Below are 27,530 nucleotides of genomic sequence, written 5' to 3' on the forward strand. Positions count from 1 at the left end.
TAAAACATAAATTTCAAACAAATTTAAGTGCAGAACAAATATTATGTGACACTTATTAACAGTGCCAGTTCCGCATACTGATAGAGTAGGCAGATATGGGGTAAGGGGATCTGTCAAGCAAACTTGTCCCAAGCTTCTTGTTGTTATATGCCTTCAAGTCCATTTTGACTTATGGGGACCCTATGAATCAGCGACCTCCAATAGCATCTGTCATGAACCACCCTGTTCAGATCTTGTAAGTTCAGGTCTGTGGCTTCCTTTTTGGAATGAATCCATCTCTTGTTTGGTCTTCCTCCTTTTCTTCTCCCTTCTGTTTTCCCTAGCATTATTGTCTTTTCTAGTGAATCGTGCCTTCTCATTATGTGTCAAAGTATGATAACCTCAGTTTCATCATTTTAGCTTCTAGTGATAGTTCTGGTTTAATTTGTTCTAACACTCAATTATCTGTCTTTTTTGCAGTCCATGGTATGTGCAAAACTCTGCTCCAATGCCACATTTCAAATGAGTTGATTTTTCTCTTATCCACATTTTTCACTGTCCAACTTTCACATCCATACATAGAGATCGGGAATACTATGGTCTGAATGATCCAGACTTTAGTGTTCAGTGATACATCTTTGCATTTAAGGGCCTTTTCTAGTTCTCTCACAGCTGCTGTCCCCAGTCCTAGCCACCTTCTGATTTCTTGTCTATTGTCTCCATTTTGGTTAATGACTGTGCCAAGGTATTGATAATCCTTGACAAGTTCAATGTCCTCGTTTTCAACGTTAAAGTGGGCTTTATATATTAATAGTAACACCTTGAACTTTACTTAGCCTGGTAACAAATCAGCAACCAGTACAGATCTCTGAGGAGAGGTGTTATATGCTGACAAGCTCTCACTCCTCCCAGCCACCCTGCGGCTGGATTCTGCACTAACTAGTTTCCAGATTAAGTGCAAGGGAAGTCCCATACAGAGTGCACAGCAGGAACCCAATCTTGAAGTCACCAATGCCAGAACGACTACAGTCACTCTTACTGTTTCCACTCTCCCTCTCAGTGTCATGGCACAGTGGACTGGGGCTACTGGGACCAACCCAACTGCCTCGCGCAAACAGATCGAAAGCAAGAGAGGGCGCAGAGACTGCTAGTCCTTGTACCCATCTTTACTGCTTACTCGCCCAAAGAAGCAACGGAGTAGTGAAGGAAGCAGCTGTTGCGGCGTTCACTCTCGCTCTGAGTAGCACTGTGGGGAAGATCGGGCAGCCTGTTTAGGTAGGAGAAACCTGGAAATGGCCCTACTGAAGAGGGTTCCCCCCGTCCCCTTCACCGTCCGCCTAGTTTGCCCAGCCACCTCCGCTTGCTCGCGGTCTTTCCTTCCTCAAAGTCCGCCGGGTGCTGGGCTCTGCTCGGCAGAAGAGAAGGAGCTGTGTCTCCGCCCTCCTCCTCCTCCCGGGGCCAATGAGTGGCTCGGGAGCGGGTGGGCGGAGCAGAGCAGGCAGCTGGTAGTTTCCCGTCAGGGTAGGACGAGCAGAGGGGATCGGGGACAGCGGCGAAGCGAAACAGAGCGGGCATCGTCATACCATCAAGAGCTTCCATCGCTGCGCCTCAACGAGTCCATTCGTCAGGGAAGAGGCGACCCCGCCCCAGGAAACTAGCGTACTGCACTAACGCTATCGTCGCCGTTGTGTCTTCATCGTTACTATCACCATCAGTACAGTACCATGGAGGTCGAGGTGCCACAGGTGAGACTCGGATACCCCGCCTGCAAGGGCACCTTACTAAGAAAGGAGAGGGCCCCTAAGGAGGAAAATATTCTTATCCCCTTTCCTACCACGTCCCGGAGGGGCTGAGTTGGTCCAGGCCTCCTTGCTCGTTATACTTTTGACTTGGGTCGGGAGGGAGGGGCAAGAAGAATAGGCTCTGCCCACTTCCTTGAGAGGGGAGACAACTGCTGCCGGCTTCGCTTTGGTCTAGTCCCGTTCTGTGCTACGTGACGTAACACACAAGTGAGCTGACTCACCGGCGTCGCTGCTAGCCTCGGCGGTGGGGGAAGGGCTGGGGCAGTAGAGTTTCCTTGTAGCCAGCCAGTTTGTTTACCATGGGAGATCTATGGGGCCTCGACGGAGAGTTATTTTTGCCCCAAGGCCGGAATCTGAAAATAAAATAAATAGTGTATTGATTGTAAACTAAAAACACCGCTAAGCCTCTATCGTAGATGTTCTCCTCCCCCAATCTTCAGTGTGAATTGTAAAAAGACGGGAGTGCTTATAAGCATGTGCAGAACACTGCTCTTTTCGTCCTAACAGGCAAAACCTACCCTGTAGATTTGGGATTAGAAGCTGAGAGCTCCCTGAATGACTTTTCAAAATGCGTGACCTCTGAGGTCTTAGAACAACCACATTGCAGCTTTCTAGACACTGGGGAAGGATTGAATGATGCGCATACTATGGACTGCGAAAAAGACCAATAATTGGGTGTTAGAACAAATTAAACCAGAATTGTCACTAGAAGCTAAAATGATGAAACTGAGGTTATCATACTTTGACACATAATGAGAAGACATGATTCACTAGAAAAGACAATAATGCTAGGAAAAACAGAAGGGAGTAGAAAAAGAGGAAGGCCAAACAAGAGGTGGATTGATTCCATAAAGGAAGCCACAGACCTGAACTTTGAAGATCTGAACAGGGTAGTTCATGACAGATGCTCTTGGAGGTCACTGATTCATGTGGTTGCCATAAATCGTAATTGACTTGAAGGCACATAATAACAAATAATTTGGAGGTGTCCCATAAGAGAAGGAAGGGGGAAGAGAAGGACTTCTATTTTTTTGTGGTCCTCCATTCTGGTGTGTATATGATTTCCATGACCATCTTAGTCCCCTTTATGTACCTAACAAAGTGAATTGTTGCTGACAGTATAACAATCCAATGATAAAACTCTTTGATATGTGATTATTTCTGTGTGGAGAGGAAAAGTGTAAATTGTCTCTTTTGCAGCACAGTTGTGTGGTGTTTAATCCAATGTGCATAAACATCTGTGTATTTCTGGTAGTTTCTAGGAACATGCTTGGACAACATGCCACTAAAAAGGAAGCCATAAACTGCCTTTCAGTGGCGATACACAGTCCTATGCATATTTACTCAGAAGTAAGCCCTACTATATTCAGTGGGACTTGCACCCATGTTGCAAGATTGTAGCCATAATCTAGTTACTAGTGCTGTTCCTCAAAATAACCATAAGCAAATGATTTGGGCATTTAAAAAATATTTCTGTGCTACTTAACTGTTAAAATATCCAAATCTGTTTGCAACAAATAGAAAAAACAATGGTGTTTCATATTCCAACAAAAAAAAAGAAAAACAAGCTTTTCAAAAAAATACCTTACTCTAAATAAATTAAATGTTAAAACAGGGCAGAATTCTATACAAATAGCAACATAAACACTACAAACCAGTGATTCTCAACTTTTTTTGGATCACAGACTCCTATGAGAATCCGTTGAAAACTGTGGACCTTCATAAATAAATACATTAATTCATAAATACATTATTGCATTGGAAATTAATTTCTTTGTGCCTGATTCACAGACTACCTGGGGTCCACAGCCCACATATTAAGAACCGCTGCAATAAGCTTTGGAGAATAAAAGGTCATATCTGTCATCAAAATGATAAAAGTGTTGTTGACTCCTCTGGGAAGCGTGTTTCAGAAACATGGTAACATCACTGAAAAGAGCCTCTCCTAGTTACCACCCACCACTTCACTCTTGGAAAACACCTCATACTATGTGTCTTATGCATGGTGTCACACACAAAATAGTGGTTTCTTGAAGGCTTACGTCCTAAATCTTGGAAATGTGTGTCTACTTTTGAGACTCTTCTGTTGTCATTATATAAAGGAAAGGTTGTTTGCATGTCTCTCCCCAATTCCATACACACAATGTATTTCTTCATTCATGTGAAGTTCTGGCAGGTTTAGACTTGAAAAATATCTCTAGATCAACTGTGCGGAACATTTGGCCCTTGAGATGTTGCTGAACTACAACTCCCATTGACCCCAGCAAGCATGGCCAATGGCCAGAGATGATGAGAGTTGTAACTCAGCAACATCTGCAGGGCCAAAGGTTCCCCATACCTGCTCTAGACTTTGAATCTGGCTGCAATCAGCGGCTACAGTTCTATATGCATTTACTCAGTAGGAGTGACTTCTGAGTAGACATGGATAAATTTGCCTTGTGTCTCTCTTTCCTAAGTGTTTTCATAAGAAGACAAATTGCAGACTCACACGTGATGCTTTGATAGGTCTTTGTCCTGCTGTACCTCTCTAGATTGTGCATGTTTCTTAACAGGTGGAGGAAAGAAATACCTGTCCTCTATTTCCCCAGAGTAGGAACAAATGGTGCAATGGTAAGAAACAAACTTTTCCTGTGTGTAGACTCCTTAACTACAGGGAATGGTATCCTTATGGCTTGGGCTGGTATGCCATAGACTTGTACCACAAACAGTAGTGTGAAAGACAAGAGCATAAAAATCCCTGACATCTCTTTTATAATCACAGTCACACTCTTTGCCTCTCCCCCCCCTTTCTGGTCATTTAGGGCTTGGCCTTACCTGCGTAACATTTTAAATGACTGTTAATTATCTGCATATACTACAAGTGCAAAGGTTGCCGCTCATTTGCTATATGGGAAGCAGACTGGTGAATAAAAAAGGGGGCATAGCCTTGCATTTCCTGAGGCTTTAGTGGTTTTGGAACACTACACAGGCACAAATTAATCAGTATCACGATCTAGTATTTCTATGCATATTGAAAGTCAGTGCTGTGGACAGAATGGAGGAGAAAAAGCTGTGAAACTGGCATGTAGATATCACTGCTACTACAAAAATGATTTTCCTTTGCTGTATTGGAAGGCTGTAGAGGAGGCCTGCAGCAAAGGTGTGTTAGGGTTTCTGTGGATATTTCAAGCCCTTAATTTTCATTCAGGTTAAACTAAAATGTCTATACTTGCTCTTGTGTGCCTCTTGTTAAAAAGATTAAGGGCCAGTGCACATGATTTCCTGCTTTTGGTGGACACTTTTTAAAAGGATATTTGTGGTGGCTGTTCCAAGCAAACAGCTTGTCAGGCTACTTTGCCCCCCCCTATTTGCATATAAGTGTTTCTTCCACATTGAGGATATCTGCTGTGGCATTTTATGGCAGTCTGACAGAGTATAGAGGAGAGAATTTAAAAGTTGAACATACTGAAAATATTACTGATAAAGATGTAGGAGCCCTGCTCCCCTTTGCTTCTAGTCATTTTTTAGGTTCTGTTCATCAAAATTGAATCAGATCTGTGTTTTTTAATGTTTTTTTATGTAGTATGTTTTGTTTTAATATGTTTTCAAGTCTTTTGTTTTCAAGATGTTTTCAAGTGCTCTTAGTGTTTTTGTTTGCCGCCCTGGGCTCATTCTGGGAGGAAGGAGGGACTATAAATTTAATAAATAAATAAATAAATTTGAAATGTTATAGTAGTCATCAGTTATGAGAACTCACCCTGATTAAAGTCAGTTTAATTGATTAATCATACTGGTTGTAACTGCTTAATCATTTAGATGTGCATACAGGCAGGGCTGTGGAGTCGGTACGCCAAACCTTCGACTCCGACTCCTCTATTTTTCTACTGTCCGACTCCGACTCCTTCATAAATGGCAAATGTATATTAACTAGTAATAAATTTACTGTAGTAAAATGGTAGCATAAGAAGGCATTTCATCACCACCACATGAATCATCAGGCTGGATTGATAGATCATAAAATATATTTATTTGATTAAAATTTCTGAACAAGAAAACTTTCCTAAATTCCTATGAAAGTTTTTATTTTGAAGTCAGAGTCGGTACATTTCTACCGACTTCGACTCCGACTCCACCCAAAATTGCTTCCGACTCCATGACTCCGACTCCACAGCCCTGCATACAGGTACAACAAGTAGCATATTTTCTTTCCTTCTACATGATGCATACATTTACCATAGCAGGAAAGCATTCCTTCTGAGTGTGAAAGCTGGGAGACTGCCTCGGACACAGGTTAGAGCAGCAATAGCTGCCTACCAGGTGGCAGTGAGGGCAACAAAGAAGGATTTCCTTGCTGCCTCTGCTGTCCCAGGAAGCTGTTCCAAGTGGTCTGAAGCCTGGTCGGTCCAGTTGCTCAGGAACCCTTGGAACATTCTAAGGCTTCCTGTGACAAATTGGCAAAGCACTTTGCTGATAAAGTCAAGCACCTGAAGAACTCGATTCCGTACGCTGTGTATGCAGTGGGGGATCCAGAGTTGACCAATTGCAGTCCGGTTCTGTGGGATCGGTTCCAGCCTCTCCCTTCTGAGGATGTGGACAAGGTGCTTTCAACGGTAAAGCCTACCACCTGTCTGATTCATCCTTGCCCATCATGGTTTCTTATGAAATGTAGGGAGAAATTAGGCGAAGGGATCAGGGCGGTGGTAAATGCATCCTTGAAGGAGGCTGTTTTGCCACCAGCCCTCAAGGAGGCAATTATAAAACCTATTTTGAAAAAGGCCTCCTTGGATCCCAAAGTCTTGAACAACTTTCGCCCCGTTTCAAATCTGCCATTTTTGGGGAAGATCATTGAGCGAGTGGTGGCTGGCCAGTTGGCAGCACACTTGGATGAAACGGATTATTTGGATCCATACCAATCGGGTTTCAGGACTGGACATAGTACTGAAACAGCCTTGGTCGCTCTGGTGGATGATATGAGGAGGGCATTAGACGGGGGAGAATCCACCTTTCTTGTTCTCCTGGATCTCTTGGCGGCTTTTGATACCGTCAACCACGGTATCTTGTTGGATCGCCTGGAAGGATTGGGAATAGGAGGCACTGTTTTGCAGTGGTTCCGTTCCTTTCTCTCTGACAGGCATCAACAGGTAGCATTGGGAGATGAGGTTTCAGACCCTTGGCCCCTCACATGCAGAGTGCCACAGGGTTCTATCCTCTCTCCCATGCTATTTAACATCTATGTAAAGCCGCTGGGAGCTATCATCAGGAGTTTTGGGCTGCGATGTCATCAATATGCAGATGACATGCAGTTCTATCTCTCCTTTAAATCTTCACCAGAGATGGCTGTGGAGACCTTGTCCAAGTGCCTGGAATCCGTGAGTGGAAGGATGGGAAGGAACAGACTGAAGCTCAATCCTGATAAGACCGAGGTGCTACTTGTGGGTGACAGGGGGAGGTTGGGTGCTGTTGACCTACAGTTTAATGGGGTGAGTTTACCCCTGAAAGATCAGGTCCGCAGCCTCGGGGTGGTTCTTGATTCCAAGCTGTCCATGGAGGCTCAGATTTCGGCAGTGAGCCGGGCAGCTTGGTACCAATTACATCTCATACGGAGGCTGCAACCCTACCTCCCTATTCATCAGCTCCCACTGGTGGTACACGCCCTGGTCACCTCTCGATTAGACTACTGCAATGCGCTCTACGTGGGGTTACCCTTGAAAATGGTCCGGAAACTACAACTGGTGCAGAATGCGGCGGCTCGGTTGCTTACAAACAGCCGCCGCCGTGATCACATCACGCCAGTATTATTTCACCTACATTGGCTGCCAGTTGTTTTCCGGGCCCAATTCAAGGTGTTGGTATTAACCTTTAAATCCCTATACGGTCTCGGCCCAGTTTATCTGAAGGAGCGCCTCCAGTACCACAAATTAAGCCGCCCAACCAGTTCAGCCACACAGGGCCTTCTCTCAGTCCCACCAACGAAAACAGCTAGGTTGGTAGGGACTAGAGAGAGGGCATTTTCAGTGGCGGCCCCCACTCTCTGGAACTCCCTCCCATTCGATCTTCGCCATGCCCCTTCCCTGGATATATTTCGCCGGGCATTAAAAACTTGGCTTTTTGGACAGGCCTTCAGGAATTCCGGGGAGGGCTAACTTTTTTGGGATATTTTATTATCTATTGATCGCCCTAACTGATTTCATGCTGCTGTGATTAATGATCGTACTGATTTTATTGTATTTTATCTGTATTGTATTGTAATTTACTGAATTTTAGTTTGTACGTCGCCTAGAGTGGCTTCGGCCAGATAGGCGACACAAAAATTAAATTTATTATTATTATTATCTTTGCCAATGGGAAATACTATCTTAAGCTTTTATAAACATTTGTATTAAAAACATTAATTCAAAATGAAAAAATAATCTGCTTCCTGATTATTTGGGGACATCTCTGTATTTAAGTAAAAGTTCTTAAAAATAATTTGTTAGATTAATTAAGGGATCAATCCTTTGCCCACTTACCTGGGAGTAAGTCTCACTGAATTCAATGGGACTTACTTGTGAGTAGACACATAAAATAGCAGTGTTAACGTTGCAGCCCTGGTAATGGCCTATTTCATTTGTGAGATAGGGAAAATTGTTTTCTGCAGAGGAACAAACCATATTTACTTTATCTTTTCCTTTACCTCCTGTTCCCAATGCTCATGAGACAATGTGGAATAATTGTGGCCAAAGCAAACTTGGTAAGATGTGTCTAATTTTTAAGACCTGTCTAATTTTTTCTTAAGCAGACAAAGAGTGCAGGCATCCATGTTGGTCTATAAATGATTAGAGAAGGAAAATCCAAAAGCAATAGTAGGATAATATTGTTATTATTTTAAGGCCAACTATAAAGGCATAAAGAAGTGAGCAATGTTTCATCAAAACCCTTCATCAAACTGGAAATTAAGAAAACAAAACGGGGAGGGGAGTAATGCAGATGCTTCAGGGTATGATCAAAGCTCAAACTTTGGTTTGTAATAGGTTAAGATGGAATGGAAGTGTTATGCAGATTAAATTAGATTAGTCTGTGCTTGGTGAGAATACTAATCCTGTTTCCAAGGCACACATAGAAATGGTTTAACTAGTACAGTTTTGGAGATTTTGGCTGAGGAAATGAATATATTCCTTGAATATATTCAGAAAAAATGTGTTTGCATTCATTAATGAAAATTTGATCAAATTGCAAATGTGAATAATTTACCATGTACACCTTAGCTGTGGAGAATACTGAACTGAATGCATTCTCCTTTTGGACTTAATGAAAGGTGGCAGTTGTATGTCATAATTTCCCTAAAAGGGCCCTTTTTGTTCTTTAGCGTGCAAACTTTGGTGCTCTGAAAGCCAGAAAGAAGTGGGGAGTTGTGCAATCATTTATTTTCCCTCAAGGCAGCAGCTTTGTTTTTGGAATGAGCCTTTCAGAGTACAGTTCTTGAAGTCAGGTTATACTGGCTACTGAGGGTAAGGGACTGGAGGTGTAATTATTTAAAATTGACTTCTTTATTGAAAAAATAAAGTTTTCTGTTAATTTGTGCTCTTGTAATGGTGTAACTGTAAATACTACAAAGAATTCTCTTCATAAGAATTTTCTTCCCAGACAAAGAAGCTGTTTCAGCATCTTGTGCAATCAGAAGAAAACTGCTTTGAGGATATAAACATAATGGTTTCCATTAAAAAAAAGACTGTCTGCATGGCTTGATTTTTTAATTTAATTTAATAACCCATTTCAAATAATAACATGTAGCTTAAAGTATTGCTGTTCACTTGTTAGACATTTCTTATTTTAGATGTTTCCTATTTAGATCTTGTGGCAAAACTACTTTTTATATAGCATAAGGATTTCACCTGGACACCAGACACTTAAAATCACCTAGAGAACAGTATGATTACAGCCATCAGAACCAAGTATGAAGTTCCAGGCAGAGCCAGACAAACTTTCTCAAAGCAGTATGAGACAGAGAGTGATTTGGGATGAAAAAGTGTTAAGGGAAAAGTTCTTACCTCTTTTTTAGCTCTCTCTAAATTGCCTCTCTGGGTTTCAGATACCAGTTTTCAAAAGTAAATTTGTGATTATAACCTCATAGGGGAAGGAGAGAAGAGATAAAAGATTAAGCAGTCCTTGAAATCCCCCCTCTCCATACTGCTTTGCCTTAAAGAAAATGGTCATCAAGGCATATGTGTGCAATGTATACATAGATCCTTAGTGATATGCAGGCCTGAGCAGCTGTTGGTTGGCACAAATTAAACATTAATCTGCTGTAGGCATGTTTTGAATTTAGGCCAAAATGAAAAAGTAGACCACAGATTAACAGCCTAGTTAAACTTTGTTTTGGCCCCAGTTATTACATTCCATTCTAAAGCAACCTATTTTGTGAGTTTATCACACTCTTTCAAAACTTGGTATGACTATATTATGATAATTTTTCATTTTCGTAACTAAAATCTGTTCTGGAAAAAATGGACTCTGTACAGGAAAATATATTGAAAAGTATAAATTAGAAAAGTTAGCGGCACTAAAAGTGCAGCAAGATTAACAGTCTCCGAAAACTCCTTATGCAACTGATCTATTTTATACAGTAGTACAGAATAATCAAGCAAGAGCTGCCTGTATATACAAGAAATATATACAAGATAGCTGAGAAAATAGAATTGCTCGACCGAATAGCTCTATTACATGTTTGTTTTAACAAGATAAGCAGTTAAATTGGCTTATAAGAAAGATAGGAAATGGAACATTATGTAGTATATTGAGAAAAATACATCATGTTACAAGTTTTCACTTTGTCATAGTTCAGAGTTATAAGGCAATTGCTGAATCCTTTAATATTTTAGTAACCAGAACCAGATTACAGTAACTCAATTTTTTCAAACTTAAATTAGTTTGAAAATGTGCTAAAAAGCAAGCTGGAAACCAAAAGGAGGCTTGAGTAACAAACAATGACCACATAGCACAGTGGGGAGGAGAGCCTGGCTGGGAGTCTAGAGTCTGTGAGTTCAAATCCCCTCTCATGTCTCCTGGGTGTCAAAGGCCAGCTAAAGTTCACCCCCACAGTGACTGGCTTAGGGGTTACGTGCCCTGCCACCTGTGCAGCCGTGGGCAAGCTGCATAGTCCGAAGGAGCCTAGTTGCCCCCCAGCTGGCAGTTGCGGACAAGGAAGGGGCTGGCTTGTGCAGCTGTGCCAAGCTGAGCAGGCTTTAGCCAGCTGGGGAGGACTAGCCTCAGAGGGAGGCAATGGTAACCCCTCCCTGAATACCACTTACCATGAACACCCTATTCATAGGGTCGCCATAAGTCGGGATCGACTCAGTTTAATAAGCTCAGGATCTCCAATGCAGGCCTCCCACTTTAATTTAAATAGAGACAGCCAATTCACTTTCCTTTGTTCCTGCAGATCTGCTTTGTTAACTGATGCAAAGGCTTCAAGCAAAGGTTTCTCAGGGTTGATTCAGTGTGCTTGATATCTGCACATTACACAAGGTCTGTGCCACTCCCTATGCTGATAATTGCAGCTACTCCAAATGAGAAGCTGGGGTTTAGCAGGATTATAGCCCTGTCCAAATAGTAATTGTTGTGGTAAAAGCATGTGCAGGTTGGTACTTCAAAGTTGCTTGAGGTAACTTATTCTTGCTAGCACTACACCCACTAAATTGGCTTTCGGGAAGCTGCTGTCTGGATCCAGCCAGTAAGTATGGTTGGAGAAAGATAAGAATTTTAAAGTGGAGTAAACACTTCCTTAGTTTAACTGTTTAACTGTGGTCTCTGGTCAGGCTAGTTCTACAGGTTTTTGAAGTTATTTTTAAGGATCTCAGCAAGGACATGGGAGATAAATGTAAGTATGTGAGGGGGACCATAATTGAACAGCACATACTGGAGAGTTGTCTGTGCCAATGACAGACATTGTACACGTTTTAAAATGAGAAACAACAGTGGGCTGTATCCAGTGTCGGCTCTGCACTAGAGGAAAGCACCTCCATTTGCTCAAGTTGGAGCACCTATTCTTTGCCAATTCCCCTATCTTTTATAGCCCTCTGTGGCTGTGTTCTTCAACCTTGGGTCCCCAGATGTTGTTGGACTACAACTCTGATCATCCTCAGCCAGTTTAGCCAATAGTCATGGATGATTTCCTGGGATACCTAGGGTTGAAGAACACTGTTCAAGGTCTTTCAGTAGCAACAACGGGGATGGAAAATGTAGGAATTTTGCTCTTTCGTTTTCTGCTGAGGAGAGCCAGTGTGGTGTAGTGGTTAAGGTGTTGGACTACAACCTGGGAGACCAGGGTTCGAATCCCCACACAGCCATGAAGCTCACTGGGTGACCTTGGGCCAGTCACTGCCTCTCAGCCTCAGAGGAAGGCAATGGTAAACCCCCTCTGAATGCAGCTTACCATGAAAACCCTATTCATAGGGTCGCCATAAGTTGGGATCGAATTGAAGGCAGTCTATTTCCATTTTTCTCTTCTGCTGAAAGTTAATAGCAGCACTCATGATGGGGAAAAAAGGCTGTTTTTATAAAACACATAGCAACTTACAAAAATCCCAGTTGGGTATAAAAGTGATTGTCTTATGAGGAAATGTTAATGTTTTCAAGCTTCCTTTTCTGAATTGATTGATAGCTGTTCATGGAACACTCTGGGTACAATAAAAAGTTGCCATTTTAAAAAGCTGATATTGTAGTGGGAAAGGATCTTCCTTCATTTAATGTTTTATGGAAGCATTCGAACCACATGAAAATTATCTATCTGTCTGTCTGTCCTTAAGATAAAACTCTTGAGATAAAACTGTGCTTTTTTTTAATTGAAGCACTTAAAACTGTTTTGAGTAATTCAGAGCTGGTAGTGATACGTAGCTTTCAATTGAGAACATTAAATATATAAATGTGATGAGGCTTATTAAGCATTATGAACTAAAAACTGCTCAAGAAATGTGATAGCTGGGGCCAAGCAAACTATGAAGGCTTATACTGTACTTTATTAAAATAACATGATCAAAACGGTTCTTACTGAGATGTAAAGCTGCTGCAGGTAGCTCTAGATTGCCACTTTCTAACCTCTGTAGTTTTGAGCTTTTATTCATACTTGATACAGGACTGAGTGGGAAGGTTTGCAGATGGCTAACTCTTCAGTCTCTTCAACTATAGGGTGTGCACAGAGAGATACAATGACAGTGTGCTTGCTATGACGAGATAAACTTAAATTCCCATAGACTGCACAGTAGAGATACCTTACTCTGAACAGACAAAACTGCGTAATGGCAGTTTAGACTGATTTTGTAGATGCACCTATACAAACTTAGTGTGTGCGTGCACACTAGATGGGTACTAACCACAATGTTTGGTTGATGTGAATGCTGGGATACTTCACTTCCATTTTTACATTCAAGCAATCTTAGATATGCAATGGCTATAATAAGCCTTCTTTTCAAGAGGACATGCATACATTGGAGCTGTCTCTGGAGCTTTACCACACCTTTGCTTTTCTTATCTCAACTTTCTTTTTAATAGGGTTGTCATGTGGGAATAATTTGATGCTGCATATATGTACAGTAATGTGGCAAGAGGTCCAAACATTAGCTTGTTAATTTTGTGCTTCACTACTGTATCGTTTGCATTATGGATCCAACATTTAAATCACATGGCTTAAAATGTTTTTAAGAATTTAGTGTCATTGGACAGTACAGGTGTAGTTGTCCATGGGCTCAAGAAGTCTTAGACCCCTTACTTTTTTGGGAGCAGGGTCCCAGCAAGGTCTCTGTCTCTAGCATCCTACAAGCCAGCATGAAAGGGGAGTGTGTTAGGCGCTGAGAAGAGTCTTCCAACATGCTTCCTTGTCCTTTCCTGCTGATTGGAGCCAATCAGAGTGAAAGGAGGTGAGTTATCCATTGAGAAGACTCTTTTCAGTAGCTAAAGCTCTCCCTTTTCATGCTGATTGGCTCTTAGGGACGTCTGTTGTTGCAGAAGAAGGCATTAACAAGGATGTCATTCTCAACCCAGTAGCAAAAAAAGGGGTATGGGGTGTGGCTGTGACTGTCATGAAGGGACCCTGCACTTCTGCATTCGCCACTACACTACTGTTGGATGGGGTATATTTCACCCACCCACTTCCTTCCAACCTCTATTAAATAAAAATCCAGTGCCTTTACCATAAATAACAATATCATTTTTAAAAGCAGAATAAAAAAAGTGTGTTGAATGTTACCAAACATTTTCTTTACTGAAAAGTAGATTCCCAAACACACATAACCACAGCAACATCGTCACTAACATCACAAAATGATATAGATGCGTTTCCTTCCCAAACCTATGTGAAAAATGCCATGTGTGAACTAAAGCTGCCTTTTAAATTACATTCAGGAAATTGAAATGATTTCTAGAACCACAGTAGCTGAATTGGGAATGTTTGCCTTGTTTCCTGAGACAGACCAGGAGCGAAAAAAGTGTGTGTGTGTGTGTGTGTGTTTGTTTTTAAACTAACCTTCAGGATTTGTGCTCTCCAACAGTTCCCAGGTTAATTTAAAAAAAAATAATGAAAACGGTAGTTATTATTGTTACTACCCTTGATTTTAGGCTTGAGGGAGTCGCAACTAGTCTTATATAAAAAACCCAGTAGATGTAGTAAAATACAGTGTTCAAGTGCAGATGTTGAAATCCATAGGCAATTATTCAAAATTAGTTTATTTTTATTATTTATTATTTATTATTACATTTATATCCCAGTTTTCCTCCAAGGAGCTCAAGGTGGCATACAAACATGGGTCTCCCCTCCCAATTTTATCCTTGCAACAACCCTTTGAGGTAGGTTAGGCTGAGAGACAGTGACTGGCCCAAGATCATCCAATAGGGTTGCTAGGCTCAGGGCCTGAGACTGATCATATATCTTTAGGAGAAGAGAAAGTCAGCCAAGTGCAGATGTTCTTGCAACACTGTAATGGGAAAAACCACAAAGTGGAATTCTCCCTTCCCCCTGCACAACTTTTAAAGATACAGAAGACCTTTTGGAGGTCGGACCTGGCAACCCACCTTGTGGTTTTTCCCATTACAGTGTGGCCAGAACCCCTGCATTTGGCTGACTTTCTCTTCTCTATCATCCAGTGAGCTTTATAGCCGAGCAGGGATTTGAATCCAAATTGGTTTATTATAAAGAAAGCAGATCAAACAGAATTAAAAGTATACAAGGAAGAAAAGGTAAAGGTAAAGGTGTCCCCGCACTTATAGTGCGAGTCGTTTCCGACTCTTAGGGTGACGTCTTGCGACGTTTACTAGGCAGACCGTATATATGGGGTGGGATTGCCAGTTCCTTCCCCGGCCTTTCTTTACCCCCCAGCATATGCCGGGGACTCATTTTACCGACCACAGATGGATGGAAGGCTGAGTGGACCTCGACCCCTTTTACCGGAGATTCGACTTCCTCCTTCCGTTGGAATCGAACTCTGGCCGTGAGCAGAGCTTTGGCTGTGTTACCGCCGCTTACCACTCTGCGCCACAGAGGTATTCCTAAATCTGGCTAAAAGCAAACTTTCTTTATCCCATCATGGTATAAAAGTAAAAGTCACATACATGCTTTAGTTATTCCTCCCCACTCCAAACTGTTTTGTTTGAGCCATTTCAAAATGGAAATATTACCAGATGCCTCTGGGCTCTGGCTGTTAGCTCCAAGCGAGCAGCATGAGAAAGAGGTGGGTTAGAGAACGGATGGTAAAGAAGCTATCAGCCTCTCTTAAACACTGAGGTATAATGACAGTCCATATCAAGAAGGTGACAGCTGCACTTATCGCCAGAACCATACACTCTATCTTATGCCACTAAAAGCAGCCTTTTGCTGTACGATAAATAAATGTCTGGAAATGTTCTGAGCTGTCTCAGTGCATTCTTTCTCAGGACTGAGGTAAACAGCAGATCTGCTTTTGAGTCTGTTTTAAGACACATGATTCTGAGGGAATCTTCCATTCGCCGCATTATCCATCATGCCTCCTTTCAGGACTGAGGCAAATAGGCTTGCTTCATTTTTGTTTTAAATTTGAAGAAGCTGCTCCTGCCCCAATTAGGCCGGCTGGGTTCCATTATGGTCACAGTCTAGAGGGGTGTGTGTGTGTGTGTGTTTTAAAGATAAACATGTGAGCCAGAGGGTTGGTGGTAGTCCATTTGAAAGCCTGTTGTCCCCTTGCCGCTGAATTTCATTACACACTTTTCTTGTAAAGATCTTCTCTTTTATAATTAATTTATTTTAAAGCCTTCTGACAGGGATTTAAAACATTTGGACCACAGAAAGCTTTTGTTATACCCACCTAATAAAAAATACTAAATACGTTGCTTTGCTTCTTTGTTTATCCTAATGCAAATATGTTTGCTAAAGAGCAATAAGAGGTAACAGTCAAACTTTGCAATGCACACAGAGCTTCACATAAAATGTATAACTGACTACCCAGATGACAAATGCTGATATATAAATCTAAAACATGAAATTTTCTATTGGGGTCCAGATGGTGGCTTAATGTGAATTGTTTGACATTTATGTTTATCTTATTAAAAGTGCCTTTTGCAAGTCCAGGCTAAAAGAAGCATATCAGTAAATGAGTAAAAACACCAAATGCTAGTCAGCATTTAATTTCTAAAAAGAGAGGAGTTCATCTTTAAGCCTGCTGGGAAGCCATATCATTTGCCTAGGTAGCCCTGCTCTTTAATTGTGAGTGTGTGGGGTGAGGCGTTGATTTCTTTGTGGTGGGGCAAAGCACTCTGTTCATGCCATGTAGATTTCCTCTGTTGTTTTTTATTTCAAAGATTCTAGGACTCAGCATGGTGCTGAAAACAGATTAAAGCACTGAGCACTCGGACATACTAAGACCTGAAATGCCTGCATTTTCTATTTGTACCAGAACGTGGCTTAGTTATAATGGTTCTAAACACATTAATATCAGTGCTATGATTTTAAACACACACACATCTGAACAGATCCAGCTTCCAGTTCTCCCAGATCATTTTGGAGAGGTGTATAGTATAGTGGTCAAAATGTTGGACTAGAGTCATTCATGAAGTCCACTGAGATACCTTGGGCCAGTCATTCTCTTTCAGCTAAACCTACCTCACAGGGTTATTGTAAATACAAAAGAGGGAACTGATCATGGTCATTGCCCTGAGCAAACTGGAACAAGGGCAAGATAACATGCAATCTCCTGCAGATACCATCTTATCAAGAAGTCCATTCTGCACAGCATAGGAAGTGGACCTTTAGTGTTCTGGCACCAACACTTTGGAATTCCCGCCCCTTAAATGTTAGACAGGCTGTTATCTTTTTGGTGCCTACTGAAGAACTTTCTTTTTCAACCTGCCTTTTAAGTAGAGACCTTATCTAGAGATGTAAAATTTCCAGACATTTTGAAGCCATGGAAAAAAACAGTTTTTTCCAGTTTTTTTTGGGAAAAAATGAAAATTTTGGGAAAAATTGAAAAAATGCAATATTAGCACTTTTTACATATTGAAAGTTGCTTTGTTCCTTCAGGAACATAAAATGTAATTATGTACAAGTTGGTTTGGCATAAAATTATCACATTTGGTATATTAAAAGTACATTTTATTCAAACAATTACAGTATTACAAATTGAATTTAGTTTTTTAAGTTTTTACTTTTTTTTGTAACGAATGGAGCTACAAGCTCCTGAACTGTAAGGAACCTCTTTCGTTTTGCCAGTTTATGAGGAGCAGGCAAAAAACAATTAAAAAAAACAGAAAAAAAATCAACATTAATAACAAAGAAAATTATTTATGTGTCCACTAGTCTTCCACAGTGTGAAGCAGACATAAAGCATCCATTCCCATAAAAAGAACTGAGAAAAAGGGGGGACCAAGATTCAGTGAAACACTTTATTCATCATGCTAAAATAAAACATTCCATAATCTATTTTTCTCCCCCCCCCAATTTTTCAGGAAAAAACAAAACAAAAAAGGCTTTGGGAAAAAAATGTTTTTTTCCTGATTTTTTCCAGTTTTTTTCTTGGCCTTCACATCTCTAACCTTATCCCAGTCTGCGTCTGTGCTTTTTAAGATCTTTTTAAAGTTGTTTTGAAAGATGTTTTTAAGATTTTTTCTTTTAATATGATTTTAAATAAGTTTAGGATGTTTTAAAGTGCTTTTTGTTTGCTGCACGTATTGGATATGACATCCTGGTCTTTTGCATTCGATGACTTAAATTGTATTGCAGGACCTGCAGGTGATGTTCTGTTTGATGTAATATGTCCTGCCTGTCCTAGTGCTTGTTAAAGTGGCTGTCTCCCTGAGGTACACACAGGTGATACAGCGTTTGGAGTGACAAGGATGAGACCCTGGATTGGTGATAGGTGGCTTAAGCACAGCTCTCACTAACAGTCTGCGCATATTAGGAGGTTGGCGAAATGCTATAACAGGAGGCCTGCTGATGGCTCTAGTAAGATGTTCAGAGTTTGCCAGCAATGGGTAGCTCTCCCTGATTGCTCGGTGATAGTTAGGAGATGCTGGATGGAAATCTACCACAAATGGAATCTGTTGCTCTCTGCTCTTTGACACCTCAGGATGATGGAGGAGGTTTTCTCTGGACAGAATGGAGGCTCGGTGGATGTTGCAATTGATAATATGTGGAGAATATCCTCTTAGAAGAAGCTGTTCTTTAAGTTCACTGATCCTTCTCTGGTATTCATCTTCAGTGTTGCAAATAAGTTTGATTCTAAGAGCTAGGCTATACACAATGATCCAGCAGCATTGACCAAAAGGGAGAACTTTTGTATATAGTCTCTCTTTGGACACATTGGCACCACATGGCCTGAACCTGGAGGTCATTACCAGCACTACTTAGCTTATATTATATTACCAGCACTACTTATATCTTATATTACCAGCACTACTTATATCTTATATTACCAGCACTACTTATATCTTATGACTATTAAAGCACTTATCACTATTAAAGCAATGTACAGTTTGACAGTAATGAATGCCTAGCTAGTAGAAAAGCTGCTCCTGGGTTATAGGGAGAAATGTTTTAGTTGAAAACCCTTCTTGTCCAAAATGCTTAAATTCACAGGTGTTGCAAGCATAAGCCTTTTCCTTGCACAAATCCAACAAAGGGGAATGGCCAGACAGCTATTTCTTCTGACAATATGGGAACTTGCTAAACTAAAAAGAGAACAAATGACTTCTTATGGAGCAAGTCACATGACAGACCATTACACACTTCTTTAGTAGCAGTAAATGGAAATAGACTGCGTTCAAGTTGATCCCAACTTATGGTGACCCTATGAATAGGGTTTTCATGGTAAGTGGTATTCAGAGGGGGTTTACCATTGCCTCTCTCTGAGGCTAGTCCTCCCCAGCTGGCTAGGGTCTGCTCAGCTTGCCACAGTTGGACAAGCCAGCCCCTTCCTTGTCCGCAACTGCCAGCTGGGGGGCATCTGGTCTCCTTGGGACTATGCAGCTTGCCCACGGCTGCACAGGTGGCAGGGCACGTAACCCCTGAGCCACTCACTGTGGGGTGATGTTTAGCTGGCCCTTGACACCCAGGAGACACGAGCAGGGATTTGCACTCACAGACTCTGGACTCCCAGCCAGGCTCTCCTCCCCACTGTGCTATACCAGCTGTTTAGTAGCAGTAGGTTGTTCTTAAGGATGTGGTTAGCTGTTCTCTGAAAAGCGAGACATGTGGCATGTGTTATGTACTATTTGTTAATATTGCATAGAATTATTGACACATTCAGCCTCATTTTGACATTAATATGGACTTGCAATTGATACAAACATTGATGGAAACTTGTAAAAAAATCTTTATGAACATATCTTTGTAAAAATGAATTTACTTGTGATCTGACACATTAATTTCTTTTTGAAAGGGAAAAAACATTATTCAGAGTTAATGAAATGGTTAATGTGCCTGCAAGCAATAATATACAGTGCCTTGCGAAAGTAATCAGACCCCTGACTAATGCTCTCATATTACTGAATTATAAACGGTACATTGGAATTTTGTTCTGTATGATATTTTATTTTGAAACACTGAAACTCAAAATCCATTATTGTAAGGTGACATTGGTTTTACGTTGGGAAATGTTTGTAAGAAACATAAAAAACTGAAACATGTCGGTGCAATAACAGCTTTAAGTCTTTTGGGGTAGGTATGTACCAGCTTTGCACACAGTGTCAGAGGGATTTTGGCCCATTCTTGGAAGATGCTCCAGGTCGTTCAGGTTGGTTGAATGTTGCTTCTGGACTGCCATTTTTAAAGAGCGCCACAGCTTCTCAATGGGATTGAGATCAAGACTTTGACTGGGCCTCTACAGGACATTCCACTCCAGTGTTGCTTTGGCCTTGTGCTTGGGATCATTGTCCTGCTAAAAAGTGAATTTCCTCCCAAGCTTCAGTATTTTAGTGGACTGAAGCAGGTTCTTTTCCAGTATTTCCCTGTATTTTGCTCCATCTGTTCTTCCTCCAATTTTAACAAGATGTCCAGCCCTGCTGATGAGAAGCATCCCCACAGCATCATGCTGCCACCACCATACTTCACTGTAGACATGGTGTGTCTTGAAGCATGGGCAGTGTTAGGTCTGAGCCACACATAGCGCTTTGAGTTTTGGCCAAAAAGCTCTATCTTGGTCTCATCTGACCATAAAACCTTTTCCCTCATCGCAGCTAGGGCACTCATGCTTTCTGGCAAACTCCAGACGTGCTTTCAGATGGAACTTTTTGAGTATCAGCTTTTTTCTTGCCACCCTCCCATACAGGCCAGTCTTATGCAGAGCTCTTCATATGGTTGACTGGTACACCATTACTCTACTCCTAGCCACTGAACTCTGTAGCTCCTTCAAAGTGATTGTTGGCCTTCTGTGGCTTCTCTCACAAGTCTCCTTCTTGTTCGAGTGCTGAGTTTTGAGGGACAGTCTTTCTTGGCAGTGCCTGAGTGGTGTGATGCAGCTTCCACTTCCTGATTATTGATCCAGCTGTGATCACTGGGATATCCAAACACATGGATGTTATTTTGTACCCTTTTCCTAATCTATGCATTTGTATTACATTATCTCACACTTCTGTAGAATGCTCTTTGGTCTTCATTTTCCTTCAGACCCACAGCCTGACCAATGATCCTTCAACAGTGGGGTTTTATCCTGACAATGTGACAGCACCTTTAATGGTTCACAGGTGGAGGCCAATGGTAAGGAAATTGTGTCCTCGATAGGGCAATTTCATTCGTCTGTGTGAAGTGGGAGCTTCCACAGTACAGGGGTTGAATACTTAATGCAAGAAACATGTTTCAGTTTTTTATGTTTCTTACAAACATTTCCCATCATAAAACCAATGTCACCTTACAATAATTGATGTTGAGTTTCAATGTTTCAAAATAAAATACCATACAGAACGAAATTACAGTTTGTAATTCAGTAATATGAGAGCATTGGTCAGGGGTCTGATTACTTTTGCAAGGTACGGTATATTCCAGTCAATGAAAAAGAAATTGGTTTGTAATGTTAAGATGTTAAGCATTTAAAAGTGAGCTGCTGTCATCTCATTTGGCTTATTTCCCTCTCCTCAATACTCTGGACAGGCTATATAACATTAATGCCAACAAGTCCCCTACATTTGAAAGTGTCTGTACAATTTAAAACTTTCTCTCATAGTGCCTATGCATTTTAAACTGTTATTTCTTGAATGTCATTTTATATTTGATTTTTATTTTTCTCTTAATACTACGATTGCATTTCAAAACAAACTCAGATAAGACTTGTAAGTAGTCAATGAGAGCCAGTGTGGTGTAGTGGTTAAGGTGTTGGACTACAACCTGGGAGACCAGGGTTCGAATCTCCACACAGCCATGAAGCTCATTCGGTGACCTTCGGCTAGTCACTGCCTCTCAGCCTCAGAGGAAGGCAATGGTAAACCCCCTCTGAATACCACTTACCATGAAAACCCTATTCATAGGGTTGCCATAAGTCGGAATTGACTTGAAGGCAGTCCACTTCCAAGTAGTCAAGCAGGTTGAGGACTATGGAGAGGCACTTATTTGGTGAATCTCACTTTTGTAAAAGTAGCAGCCAAGCCCATTGCAATGGCACCCCGAAAATTTAGAAATGAAATAAAAAATCCAGATCCTGTAGTTTTATCTAAAACATATTGTAAATGCTGGGAAATGAAGAAGCCGTTTCAGGTCTGCTATGAGAGAAGATAGTGAGCAGCTGCTAAACTACTGACCCATAATGAAGCCCTACCATATTGCAGCATCTTCAGTTATTGCTAGACTTAATTAGTTCATTTTACCATGCCAATTTGAAGGGACCAAACCGTTATTGTGGATAGCCATAATAATTTTTTAAGCTTCCACATTGTTGGCCATTTCTAGTGAGATTTGACTTAGTTATTCAAGAGATTTCACATATACTTTAATTCGAACTATAGATACTACAGTGAAAGCCTGAAATTTGATGAGTATAGATACATGCATGTAAAAACATCACATTGTTGGATCATATCAAAGGTCCATCTGGACCAGCATCCTCTTTCCTGTAGCGTGCGTCCAGATGCCTCTTGGAAGCTTGCAAGCAAGATAGGAAGGCAACAACCTTTCCTTGTTCTTTGTCCCCAGCATCAGGTATTCAGATATATGCTGCCTCTGAATATGGAATTTCCGTCTAGCTATTGTGACTGTAGCCATCTAAGCCAACATTCATTGTCATATCATGTGACAGTGAATTACACAAGGTAGTGAGGTGGTGTGCTCACAAGTCCTTCCTTTTGTTTCTCCAACCCAGTGGCAGTCAATTTCATTAGATGACCCTGACCTCTAGTCTTATTCAAGAGAAACATTTCTCCACTTAGTTTCTCCCTATGAATCCCAGCCCAGATCTATTTAGTGAAAATCTGAAAATTTAGATATAAAGGAATACCCTGCTATACGGACCTTCACTTAACGTACTCTCACTTTTACGGACATACTCTATACTCCACCATGCCCGTTTACGTATGCTTGCTTCACACTTACGGACACTTAACGGTGCGTGGGGGTGGAAATAGCTGGGAGGCACTATTGCGATCAGCTGAGAGGCATGGCAGCGCAGCAGCAGAGGCTTTAGCGTGGGGCTTTGAGGCTCTGCATGAAGGAGAGGTAAAAAAAAGTTTTAAAAGGTAGTGCTTCACTTTAAGGACATTTTCGGTTTACGTACTTGCTCTGGTCCCATTGAGTATGTTAGATTAGATCCAGACTTATCCTTCTGCAAAGGGAAGGGCTTTTGTTTGCAGAATGGACCAAGAACCAGTGGAGGCTCCTGTTGAGCAAGGGGGTGTTAGGTGAATTCCCCCTGCAGCCCTCCCATGCTGTTCAAGAGGGTCCCCCTGACCCTTTGGAGCAGCTTTTGGGGGGGGCATGGCTGCAGGGAGAACAAATGAAAATTGCATATCCCCCTCCCTCCTTTGTGTCTAAATTGTGGACTTCAGGTTTGATGCTTTAACTTGAAAGAAAAATCTGCTATTGCTAAAGAGCATTAGCTTTCCACACTTGCATGTTGTTTTGATTCTCCTGGTCTTATGCATGATAAGAATTATATGGCTTACTTTTATGGCAAGGTAATTTATACTAAGCTTGTGAAAGCTGGTCTCATTCAGCCTCACAACCTAGGTGTTTTCCAAGACATACAAAACACTTCAGTTGTGTTGGTCCATTCAAACATTTGGAAAATTCATGGACAATACCCTTCTTAGGACCAACAAAAATGTCACGAAATAGAGAACTTTTGAGTTCTCTGGAACTCATTGGGCTGAGTATTAAGCAATAAAGGCAGAACAGTTAACTATAGTGTAGGATTGTTTGCCCATCATGCAGTGTGGAAATAAAAGCAATGAATAACAATGAAGGGTTGTTGCTGCTCTCAACTTCAGCCCACTCCTCAATCTGAAATAGGGCTTCATTTTATCTGGACAATTTTGCAGGGTTGTTCTAAAGTACTCAGAGCCTGATCTGCAGCATGTGAACTACAGAGCTGTCATAAGCCACTCTCTCCCAGCCATGATCCCTTCTGACCTACAATATGGGGATAATGAACTGTCTAAAACCTTGGAGAGCCACTACTAGTCGGTGTGGACAACAGTACTGAGCTAGACAGAGCAACAGCCTAACTTGGTAAAAGGCAGCTTCCTATTTCCTATGACGTTTACAAATGTGTCTTATCCAAGAGTGCTCCCGGCCTGTTGTTATTTCCGGGGATTCAATCACACTGGCAAAACCAGATCTCACAATTATAGTTGATTGGGAGGTCTTGAGCAACAAACTCGCTTCCTCCAAATATTGGACTTCTTGTGATAAGGAAAATCATGGGAAAAATCACTGGACAGTGTGGGATAATACTTGCTTTGATGCAAAACGTCATCTAACCTCCCTGGAAACAAATCAGAATGAAACCTCATTAAATAGCCTCAGTCGTCAAAACTCCCTGAAAACAAATAAGGATAAATGCTCAATAAACAGATCATATGTAAGTGCCCCCAAACTATCAGATTTCAAAGACAGCTTTCTCTTTGTAATTCTGAATGAATAGCAGCTATAACTTACAGTGTTAGAAAAATGTGACATATTTATGTTTGCATTCTACTAAAAGGATTCTGTAATATTCTCCATCTGTAATGGAATTATGTAATTGCATTTTTGAAACTGTATGTTAATGCTAATTAATGCATGTCACTGGTCCATTACTTGGAATCTGTAATGCATATTTTACAACACTGGGAAACTGAGCTCACCAACAAGCAAGTCCCATTAGTTTTAATGGGAAATTCTCTAGTATGTGTGTTTTGGATTATGGCAATGAAACCCTATTCAATGCATGTTTACTCACCAGTAAATCCCACTGTTGTAGTGACAGCTGCATCAATCCCAAGCTAGTGCTCAGGACTAAAACGCTATTAAGATTCCATTCATCACAGTTCTATTTTATCTTTTTTTAAAAAAAAGTCAAATATATAACGAATTTTATACCAGCATACTATGGAGAACATCTAGAGTACAATTTGAGGTTTCAGGCCAGCCCAATTCATAGTCTTTGTGGTTTGATTCCATTTAAATCAGCTTAGATGAGACATAGGGTTGCCAGGTTCATGGCCTGAGACTGATCCTGTATCTTTAGGAGAAGAGAAAGTCAGCCAAGTGCAGGTGTTCTTGCAACACTGTAATGAGAAAAACCACAAGATGGAATTCTCCCTTCCCCCTGCACAATTTTTAAAGATACAGAAGACCTCTTGGAGGCCGGGCCTGGCAACCAAGAGGTGTTCTGTATCTTTAAAAGTTGTGCAGGGGGAAGGGAGAATTCCACCTTGTGGTTTTTCTGATTACAGTGTAGCAAGAATACCTGCACTTGGCTGACTTTCTCTTCTCCTAAAGATACAGGATCAGTCTCAGGCCATGAACCTGGCAACCCTAAATGAGACGGCAGCTCTTCAAAAAACAATGTATGAAAAGTTTGAAAGTCCAGTATTTATTGATTGTGTCTTACACACACAGGATATGAACCTGATTGATATTCTCTGGAGGCAAGATATAGATCTTGGAGCAAGGCGTGAAGTTTTTGACTTTAGCCAAAGACGGAAGGAATATGAGTTTGAGAAACAGAAAAAGCTTGAGAGCGAGAGACAGGAACAACTTCAGAAAGAGCAAGAAAAAGCCTTCCTAGCCCAGGTGCAGCTGGATGAAGAAACAGGTGAATTTGTTCCTATTCAGCCTGCTCAAGCCATTGAATCAGGAAACACCATCATATCTAATAACTATTCACAGGTAAAAACCCCAAACCTTTCATCATGTGATCTACCGTTTTGTGGTTCTTCCCCCCCCCCCCAAAAAAGGATATTGCAACTCTCCAAAGCAACTATGTGAATAAGGGATTGATAAAACTTGTGAGATTGTGATTATGTACAAACATACTCAGCAAGTGCAGCCAGCAAGGAATCCTAAGTTTTTAAAAGGATATTAAGGTGCTATGGTTTTCTTTAAGACTCTATGTTTTCTCTTCAAGTTTCTGATCAAACTCCAAGAAGTACAATTTTTTTTCCTGACTACTGTCAGCTTGTATACCCAGTCTTTCAGTAGTTGGTGATATTCTCCTTTGGCTATTTTAACTTTTATTCTAGTTCTCCCACAAGGATCCCCACAAGATATTAGTGATTTTAATCTACAAGTTTATAGCAATATTGTTCTGTGTTCTATTTTGCTGTCTTTATTTTTAATTTTATTTCAAAATAAAATTCCGTGAAACAATTTTAAAAGGTACTAATTATCTGAATTTAGTCAATTTTTTATGTTAAAATATTTGCTATTCTTTTATATACAGGGTGTTCACATTTCCAAACAAGATGCAGATGAACTGTTCTTTGATGACTGTATGCAGTTGTTGGCAGAAACTTTCTCATTTATAGATGATAATGAGGTAAACATTAGTTGCACTGCATGTCTGATGTTTTTAATCTGGTTCCTCTGAATTGTAAAAAATAAAGTCCCTTTCTTTTTATTACAGTATCCTTAATGACACATTAGGCAACAGACAAAATTTGAATACACTGAATATTCTTGGAAATACCTCTTTCAATGCTAACAATTATTAGGAATCGGCAGGTTTCAATAATAACTGACTAAAATTTGTTACATAACATTCCAGGTTTCCTCAGCTGAATTTCCAAAAGTGGCATCTTCTGAGATTGATAGAAACCAAGTGTTTGTTGATTCTAATAAGATGCAGCCACTTGACTCATCTCTCCTTCAGTCTACCATTCCAGAGTCTATAGTTGCAGATGCTGAGATGACACAAGACATAGAACAAGTGTGGGAAGAACTGATGTCTATTCCAGAGCTGCAGGTAATAGTGGTAGTCAGTGCTTGAATAAATATTAAAGTAGTTTGGGCAAATATTTACTAAGAATATAAATCCAAAGTTTGACATTTTTGTCCTTAGAGGAGTCTTCTGTCTTCTTCAATACCTATCCATAGAAAGATTTCATTAAAAAAATGTAAAAGCTAGGGTTTACAAAATCGGAAGGCAACAACTTGAAATGTTCAGTTATATTTACTCACTGATCAGTATTATTAGAAGAACATGAGAGAAATGTTTGTTCCTTGTTGTTAGTTTTACTTTCAAGGCAATCCTATGCATGTTAATTCAAAAGTAAGTCCTGCTTTGTTCAATAGGTTTGCATAGGATTCCAGCCTTACAGTGCAAATCTTAAGCATGAGTCCCAAGGGGTTGCGCCAGACTTGGGAGGGGGGAAGGGGCTTGGCATGGTGCTGCTGATGCCGCCAGTCTCCCTACCTACTTTGCCACTCACTGCCTCCACTAAGCCCCCCCCCCCTCTTCAGCAGTGGATGGGGCAGCAGTGCTTTTGAATGGGAGCTAAGCTAGATTCCCATCTATGATGGCAGCTCACTCTCTTTTAAGTTACACAAAATGCAATGCCTTGGCCCATAGATCTGAAAAAAATATTCTCTACCCTGCCTTAGGTTTACCCAGACCACGTAATGTTAGGACAGTACATGGGAAACATGAGAGCATAAGCATTTGATGAATCAGGCCAATGGCCCATCTAATCCAGTATCGTATTCTCACAGTGGCCATCTAGATGCCTATGTGAAGCCCACAAGCAGGACCTGAGTGCAAGAGCACTGTACCCTCCTGTGGTTTCCAGCAGTTGGCATTTAGAAACATACTGCCTCTGACCATGGGGTCAGAGCATAGCCATCATGACTAGTAGCCATTGATAGCCTTATCA

At 41.0% G+C, this 27,530-nt stretch overlaps 1 protein-coding gene across 2 annotated transcripts in view; it reads left to right on the forward strand.

The window, feature by feature from the left end:
* The first annotated feature begins 1,480 nt into the window (after positions 1-1,480).
* Positions 1,481-27,530, forward strand: part of NFE2L2 (NFE2 like bZIP transcription factor 2) — a 36,983-nt gene continuing 10,933 nt past the window's right edge. Inside the window, exons 1-5 of one of the 2 annotated variants that reach the window (XM_061608383.1) lie at positions 1,481-1,724; positions 4,334-4,391; positions 25,279-25,548; positions 26,102-26,197; positions 26,426-26,623. In XM_061608383.1, coding sequence (XP_061464367.1) covers positions 4,389-4,391; positions 25,279-25,548; positions 26,102-26,197; positions 26,426-26,623 — 567 coding nt within the window. In that variant the 5' untranslated portion in view covers positions 1,481-1,724; positions 4,334-4,388. The remainder of the gene's footprint in view (positions 1,725-4,333; positions 4,392-25,278; positions 25,549-26,101; positions 26,198-26,425; positions 26,624-27,530) is intronic. The other variant, XM_061608382.1, reaches the window with a different exon arrangement.

Source organism: Rhineura floridana, chromosome 2, assembly GCF_030035675.1.
Source record: "Rhineura floridana isolate rRhiFlo1 chromosome 2, rRhiFlo1.hap2, whole genome shotgun sequence".
Lineage (NCBI taxonomy): Eukaryota > Metazoa > Chordata > Lepidosauria > Squamata > Rhineuridae > Rhineura > Rhineura floridana.